Source organism: Neltuma alba, unplaced genomic scaffold (genome assembly GCF_004799145.2).
Source record: "Neltuma alba isolate B1F8T4 unplaced genomic scaffold, ASM479914v2 tig00012184_pilon, whole genome shotgun sequence".
Lineage (NCBI taxonomy): Eukaryota > Viridiplantae > Streptophyta > Magnoliopsida > Fabales > Fabaceae > Neltuma > Neltuma alba.
In genome coordinates, this window is record NW_021636726.1 from 35,932 (window position 1) to 43,886 (window position 7,955).

Consider the following 7,955-nt stretch of genomic DNA (forward strand, 5'->3'; position numbering starts at 1 on the left):
ATTTTGGAAATGTTATTGGGTCTTAGGCAAAAGAAAAAGGAAATATTATTGGGTCTAACAAATCAAAATAGTCTTTATAACAGACTCATATTCAAATTTCTATTGAGAGATATGCTTACATTTAATATTTAATAGTGTCTCAAACATTGTTACTTTTTTTGATACAAAATATGATTACTTTTGGTAAGAGAACACCCTGTGTTCAGCGTAAAACGACCCAAAATCAAGTGGGCTCAAGGTGGCCCAATATTTAAAGCAACACTTACGGATCAATTGGTTGGGCCCTCTTTCCGCTTACCAACGTTGAAGAGAGGAAACGAACTACGAGCTACGAAGCCTCATATTGGGAAAATTGGAACAGTCGGAAAACAAAAATAAAGGCCCAATCACTTGAAATCCACAAAATTAGCCAAATGTTTCTCTAACCATTTCATGAGAAAGTCTCAAGAAGAAAACACAGGCCCATTGGCCCTATGGGGCCTACCCGAGAAAGTCCAACTGACTTAAAAACCGAGGTCATAAAATAAGGTGGACTATAAATAAAAGGTTGAACTTGATATTTAAAAACAGCACCAATTACTTAAATTAAGTCTGTAATTACGGAATAAAAAAATTAACAGAAATTTTTTTTTGTTTCTCTAATACTCCTCATGTTCTTAATATAGGACCTAATTGTTGAGTTGATTTTAATTCTAAATATAAGATTTATTCATCATATTTATCAATTTTTTCTAAATGATCCTATAGATACTCTCTCAATTATAATCAAGTAGAAGAAGAAGGAATGATATTAAGGAAAATGATTATGATATTTTAAAAAAATACATTATATTTTTTATAATTAACTAACTTACCTAACTTTTTTAATTTAATCAAATTAAATAAATAAATTTTATATTAATGACTGGAGAAGTATTATACGACCTTTAGTAAGAGTTATATAATTAATTTGTACATATTAAAAAATTAAAAATATATATACATAGACGGTCCGGATTGGTTGCAGGAAGGAAAGGCTCAAATTCGTTAGATAAAATGAACGCTTGAAATCGCTTGCGACGATTATACACCGAACGCTTTGAGAAAAAGCCGCGAAGAAGTAAAAGTGGGGCCCAGGCAAGAGAAGAATGATCCACAAGAACAAGGGTTTGTCAGCAACATGGAGCATACTCCCTTTCTTTCTCTCTCTTAGATACACACACAACAGTCACACACAAACACGCACAGCGCCCCCACGCCATCCCGACTCATTATTTATTATTTACTTAACATTCCCAACGACACACACCCCCATACAACATTTTCGCCTTCTTCTTCTTCGCTGCCATCCTTCTCTCTTCTTTCTTCAGTCTCAGCGACATGTGCGACGAAGACTGGATCGACGTGGCCATGTCCGACGACTCCGTCGTCGTCGAGCTTCTCCTCCGTCTCCATCACGCTACTCCGCCGCAGCCTCCTCCGACCAGAAAGCAGCCTCCCTGTCTTCACGTCGACTGGACTGTGCGCCAGCGTCGCTCTAGGTCGGTTCCGAGACACCGTGGCTCTGAAGGGAAAGAAGAACAGACGACAGCTAGTCCTACCACGCCGCTCTCCTGGAGCTGTGCCACTTCTGCTAGCTGTGGCGGCGGCGGCGGCGACGCCGTTGATGGATGCGAAGAGTCCAGCCGTGCGATCAAACTGGTGGAGAGCTCAAGATCTAAGAAGGTTCGCTGCTTTTTTTTGTATTTCGGTTTAATTTTTCTGTTCTGTTTGGTTTATTTGCTTCCGGTGACAGATCTCCGGTCACCGGATGCGTTCGGTTTGCCTGTCTTGTGGTTCAGTTGCGCACGTCGAATCACGCGGCGCCGAAACTTCTCTATCTACGTAGCGTGGCGGTTAGTACTTAAGCTGACGAAAATGACCTTGTGGAACATGGATATTTACCTTGACGAATCCGTGTAAGTCAGGTGGGAAATAATTTATGTAGTGGCCCCTGCCTTGTTTTCTTTTCCTGTCATATCAGTTTCGGACCAACCGATATTCGCCTCGTGGCAGCAGATTCACCGTTGCGCGACCCTCTCCCCGGTCGGAGCTTATCCGATAACCGGAGCATTTCCCAGTGCCTGATCTTGTTGACCAAGATGCCCTCCGAAAAAGTTCGACCCTGATTTTTCTGTTTACTCTATCATGAGAGAATATGGATTTTGATGTGGACCATACACCCTTCCACGGTGTCTTCCTTGAAACTTCTTTTAGATTTTGACTCGTGTTAATAAAAAGTTAATATCGGAAAAATCCGAGATGGTTACACTTTATTATCATTAAATTCCATTTCAAGCCCCCAAAGAAAGCGAGTGACCTTCATTCAAGTCATGGAGTCAGAGGCTTGAGTATGTTTCCCTGTCTCGGGCTATCCCGTTTCCTTCTTGCTCTTTTCCGCTGAGCCACGCAGAGTGTTGAAATTACTGAAACAGCCCTATGACAGAAGGTCGTATGTCTTTTCAGAACTGTTTCCAGCGGATCATGGAGGGGTCTGTGGACAAGGATGGAAGTACTGGTAAGTCTGGAACCAAACGTCTTCGTGCTCCTTAACTGCTTTGTCGCGCCTGCATTCAGCACCTCGATTGGATGATGTAAATAATATTTGTACGAGCGATTTACCGGGAGGGGTAGTTCGGTAATATCACCTCGGGTCCCCTGCCGTTTTGGTAGCGTGTTTTCTTGGCAATGTTGTCTGCGTGCAGTTTGGCGTAGCGTTGGTAGTGGTTGTGCACTTCCTGAGTGTTTGCTGTGTTGGAGAAATGATTCTTCTCCCACAGGAGTTCCTTTCTTGCCTCATTTATTCACTCTCTGCTCCTCGTCGTTTCACGCGTCATGCGTGAGGTAAAAATAAATATAAATATATGATTTTTATGTAATTAACTAATAATTTATGTATCTATTTATTATGTTATTAATATTAATGTATTGTACGGCATCTGCTGCTTGACAGCATGATGGCGGACCTTTTTAGTCGCGGGAAAGATGGCAGCATAGGTGATCAGCAAAGTCAAAAGTAGGGGGAATTTTTATTTGAGTCTATTCATTAGAATGACAGGCTGCTGTACTCGTGGCCTTTTTATGCTTGGTAGGGTCCAAAAAGTAAGAATCTGAGTACGCATCAGTTGCAATGGCGGGGATTGAAACGATGACGAGGCTCTCCTCCTGTATTTCCCTTCTTAGATTGGAGTTTAAGATGAGTTGATTATACCTCCGAGAAAAGGAAATGAAGATGCGAATGGATGGAAAGATGCTTCTCTCCGTTAAATGCCAGGAGGAAGAGTAGGAGCCATTTTACGAGTTCACCGTATGGGGACCACTTCGTCACCAATTTAATGGCATAAAGCAACTCAATCTGTCTCGTCGCTTACCAAAAAAAATAATCACTTTTTTGTTTTCTGTGCTGCCTATAGAGGGGTCTTCCTTAAATTCAAAGGTGCCCTTCTTTCGCATGGATCATGCTTCTCTTGACAGGCATGTTGTTAAGACGTGAGAGGGGTCTTTGACTCGAAAGTGTTTTTCTTTCGAATCCACCATACTCCCCCATTCTATCAAATGAATATTATCATTCACTACGAATGTGTACGATTGGAGAAGGTCGTGAATCTTTTGGACTGCAATTTTTAGTTTTTAATCGCAGCCACGACCAAGCAATTGCTGTGTTAGGATAGGACAAAAAACACGGTTGACTTATAATGTCATTAATAAAAAGAAAGAAAGAATATGGCACATTAATTACAAACCTCTATAGGAGATGCGTACTTAAATACTAGTTAAGTAAATATGTATTTTTCTTTTTAATATGTATCTGTATTTTGGTGGGTCAGTGTACAAGTCCGGCAGATTTTTGGCCTTTAAGTGGTAATTTATTAAGATTATACCTTTGCTAAGTCATATAGGCTTCTTCCCTCTTTCTCCTGCTGCTGCCACCGGGAATTTATAATCAGTTCACAGCAGGTTTCTTATCGAGGAAATGATCTATTATGGTATCATCGATGACTTTGGCTTGCCATACTGACTAAATTCTTGGTGTAAGTTGATTATGAATATGAGTCTGCATAGAAGCGTATTTTCGGCATGTTTGTAGATTTTCCTTTGCGTGGCAAAGGAAGGATAAAATTCAAGTTTTTTTTCCCTTTGCTTAGAAAAAAAGGAGAGGATATCTGTCTCTTGTTTTTTTCTTTTATCACACTCTTGTGTGCTTTCTGTCTCTGTTGGTTAGTCGTTTCGAATGGTATTCGTCAAAACTCAAATCATTGCTCTTGATATGATTTATTATTTAATTTCAAAGATTATCTTTTCCATCACGTACTCGTGAAACTGCTGTATGGTTGAGCCCCGACCTATTCGTTCTTTATTGCATGCCGTTGTCCTTGTACCCAAACTCATGCAATCATATCATCAAATTCCTCGAGTCTATATTTTGAGCAGCTATTTTATCTTCATATGATATGATTTTGACGCTCCCGTATTTACTGTCTGGCAGGTTATGAATCCAAATGAAACAACCAGTACAAAAAGGTCAAGAAGAAAAAAGGTATTTTACCTACTTTTTCACTAAAACCCAGCATTGGATCCACATGGTCCAAATACTTGGTTGGAGAATAAGGAATGTTTATCCTAATGAAATGATAGTATAAATTTAAATAGGGAGAATTACAATCAAGTCCTATGGAAGAAAAAAAATTTACAAAACAAGTCCTAGAAGTTATTATTTTCCACTGTAGGACTTGTCATTACAGGCTGCTCAGGTTATTATTAGGATTTTTTAGTAATTGTTTCTCTTCTGTGGGACTTGATTATAATTCTCCCTATAAATAATGGGCTACCGCATGTGTCAGCATCATCAAATAGAGCGGAAGTGCAGGAGATGCTTATACGTGCACCTATATGGCCAAATCACCTTGTTTTTCGTCACTTTGCTGTCATCAAACTTCAGAATAGAGCTAACTTCATCATGTTATTTTATGGGTGAAAGAGAAGTTTGATTTTTACCTGCACATTTATGTATAAATCTCTAGAAGAGTGTGCCTGTTTAACACATTTTGATGATGCTGTTTTGCAGACTTTAGTTGAACTAAAGGAGGAAGAAACTTTGCTGTTAAAGGAAAGGAAAAATTTGAAAAGTGTACGTTTCATTGTGGGCTTCAAATGATTTTGGTTTCGGTTGAAAAGGGGGGAAAAAAACAAGAAGAAGTACTTTTCTTATTATTGTCATGATTCTTGAACAGGAACTGGCATCTCTGCGTCTCACTGTTGAGAAACATAGGGCCGCAAATAAAAGCTTAAAGAGAATGAAGGTGACCAGTTATCCACCTTTTTTGTTTTTGGCATCCTTGATATCTTCTGTCCCCATAATTATGATAAGTGTGGCAATGATGCAATTGATCACTGAAATAGGGTTACTTTCTTCTGCTAGTAATGCACTTCTCTGTTTTGAGTTCGACCAATCAGCTTATATATATATATGTGTAATAATTGCGAGCTGTCACCACTATTCCAGCTAATTACTAATTTTGTTTAGCCTTCTGGGTATCAGCTTCATCGTGTCTGCATAATAAATTTCTTTCCCTTGTGTTCTGTCCTTTCCTTGGTTGACATGTCTGACATACATAGTGGTATATGTGATATTTTTTAGAACTAAAATAACATCCTAGGTATCTATCGGTTTTGTCCCTCACAAAGTATTTTGCAATTTGCTCTTTCACAAATCACAATATCAGTTTCGTACCTTGTATATGAGAATGCTTCGTTAGGGGGCTACTAAATCGAAATACTTCATCTGTAAAAAGAGCCAAAACTGTTTCATGGGCATTTCAATATTTAGGGAAGAACAGCATGATGCCTCATAATCTAATTTATTTCTTAATGAATCTTTTGTAACAGCTTGATTTAGAGTCCGGAAAGGCCTTTAAAACAGATGCAGCCTCTGTGGCCACTGAAGAGGAACAGTCTCGTTCATATAATGCAATCTCATCCAGGAACATCGCGAGCAAAGTTCTTAATGATGCACCACTTATCTGTCCAACCAATTCTATGAAAGCGCAAGAGACTAGTAAGCAAGAAGCTTCGTTCTTACTGCCTGATCTAAATCTGCCTGTCGAGGAGGATTTAAGCTCCAATGCTTTGACATGAAAGAAACTGAAAAAGACAAAGAAAGCTTAGGTTGTCCTTTGTGAATGATATTTGTTCACAAGTTGGACCAGGATTACTCTGCCCCTAGTACTTACTGTGCTGAATGAGATGTAGCAGGACTGTTGTGAGTCCTAACCATTTGGGTTTTGGTAAGGTAGCTGTAGGCCCCGAATAGATCAACTTTCCTCACGTTGTCTTCAATCATGATGTGGGAATAGTATTTTGAGGTCATGAAAGTAGCGAGGGTAGTGGAGAGATTCTGACACGTCGTGTCGGACGTAGTCGCCATTCATTCCTTCACAAGTTCCTTCGACGTTGTCCAAAATTCTTTTGGGGCAACCCTCGATCCTTCTTCTCTATCGTCTTCATAGAAATGATCACTGTTAAATGTAATTACATGTTCCTCAGATAATGATAATTCAAGCATTTTGGTTGGTTGCTGCTGCTTGTTTTGGTAAGCATTGCTGAATGGAATGTGTTGTGATTCTCATTCTTATAAACACTGTTGTTGATTTTGGTAAAAGCTCTCTCTCTCTCTCTCTCTCTCTCTCTACACACATGCGCGCGCGCGCACATAAAATATGTTAACAGTAGATTAAGCCTAATGGGGGTCAAAACCATTGAAATCTAGACCACAGTTGCAGATTAACTTTAATTAGAACTCACTATGTTTTAATCAATGCTTATCATAATTATGGTTAAGACGGGTTGTTAATGCATATAATTAGGACATAGTTCAACCCTAGTTAATTTAAAAGGCTAATACAATTTTTGGTTTTTTAAATTTACTCTCATTTTGGCTTTTGGTTTTTCAAATTTCAAATGAGAAGTTTTAATCCCTCAAGTTTCTTTTCATTTTAAATATTACTCCTTATACTTCGATAAAAATTTAAATTATTTTGTCCTTTGAGGGACTAAAACCTGTAATTTGAAACTTGAGGAACTAAAACCAAAATAAAGGCAAATTTGAGAGATTAAAGATTATATTAACTCTTAGTTTAATTATGAACTTGTGTTAATATGGTGTGACTAAGAGTCAGTTTTTCCCTTGGCAATGTGTATACACTGGATAAAATGACTGGAGAATCTAAGCTAATTTGATGTTTACAGAATAATGGTATGTTCTCAAGGGCTCCCAATGTTTTATTTGAGTGATTAGGTTATTTCTCTACTTTTTGGTTTGAGTTTTGTTCAGCTCATGCCTTCCTGTGATTTGGTAGGAAGGCATGAGTTGAATTTGCATCTATTATTGGAAACTTCTTGTGCTAATTTAGTGGTGGCTGGTGATTTCTTATCGATTCAGATTTCTCATATCTTCCGATACCCAAAAACCAAAAAGGTCAAAAGTCTCGGTCTGATTCTGTCGAGATGGGAATAGATGCTAGAGTCCTTGGGCCAGGAATAACCAGGCCTGGCCTATAAAATTGCATACTAAGCTTTTGGGCCTGACCAATCCTTTGAAATGCCAGAGACTGGCACATCTTAGTATGGGCTGGGCACTCAAATTGGTCTAAGGCATTCCCAGTTAATAACCAATGTTTCATTAGGAAAGCTATTTATAGTTAGTATTTGACAGTGTTTCAAATAGAATTATATCTGATAGAAGAATACTTATATCTAGTGAGAAAAAAAAGATTTCTTTTCTACTTTTTCCCCATTTTATATAATTAAATACATGCATATAAACATGTTGCTCATCCAACCATATCGAAGTTCTTAACTTGTCCTCTAATCCTCATTCCTCAACGCTTCGTGCTTCTTTATATCCCCATGCAACGTGACCCCTAATCCTCTCTTCAAAC

General features: G+C 38.6%; 1 protein-coding gene across 1 annotated transcript; it reads left to right on the top strand.

Annotated features, from left to right (window-relative positions):
* Positions 1-1,190: 1,190 nt before the first annotated feature.
* On the top strand, positions 1,191-6,653 carry LOC114724286 (uncharacterized). Its single transcript, XM_028910603.1, has 5 exons — positions 1,191-1,704; positions 4,505-4,555; positions 5,084-5,146; positions 5,250-5,318; positions 5,905-6,653. The coding sequence occupies exons 1-5, from the start codon at positions 1,360-1,362 to the stop codon at positions 6,151-6,153; spliced, it is 777 nt and encodes a 258-aa protein (XP_028766436.1). The 5' UTR covers positions 1,191-1,359; the 3' UTR covers positions 6,154-6,653.
* The last annotated feature ends 1,302 nt before the right edge of the window (positions 6,654-7,955 follow it).

What these genes read in the sequence shown, in the direction of transcription:
- LOC114724286 (XM_028910603.1), top strand. Translation starts at nt 1,360, where the DNA reads ATGTGCGACGAAGACTGGATCGACGTGGCCATGTCCGACGACTCCGTC. An exon ending in AAAGGTCAAGAAGAAAAAAG is followed by an intron (nt 4,556 to 5,083) that starts GTATTTTACCTA and finishes GCTGTTTTGCAG; the next exon opens with ACTTTAGTTGAACTAAAGGA. An exon ending in AAAGGAAAAATTTGAAAAGT is followed by an intron (nt 5,147 to 5,249) that starts GTACGTTTCATT and finishes ATTCTTGAACAG; the next exon opens with GAACTGGCATCTCTGCGTCT.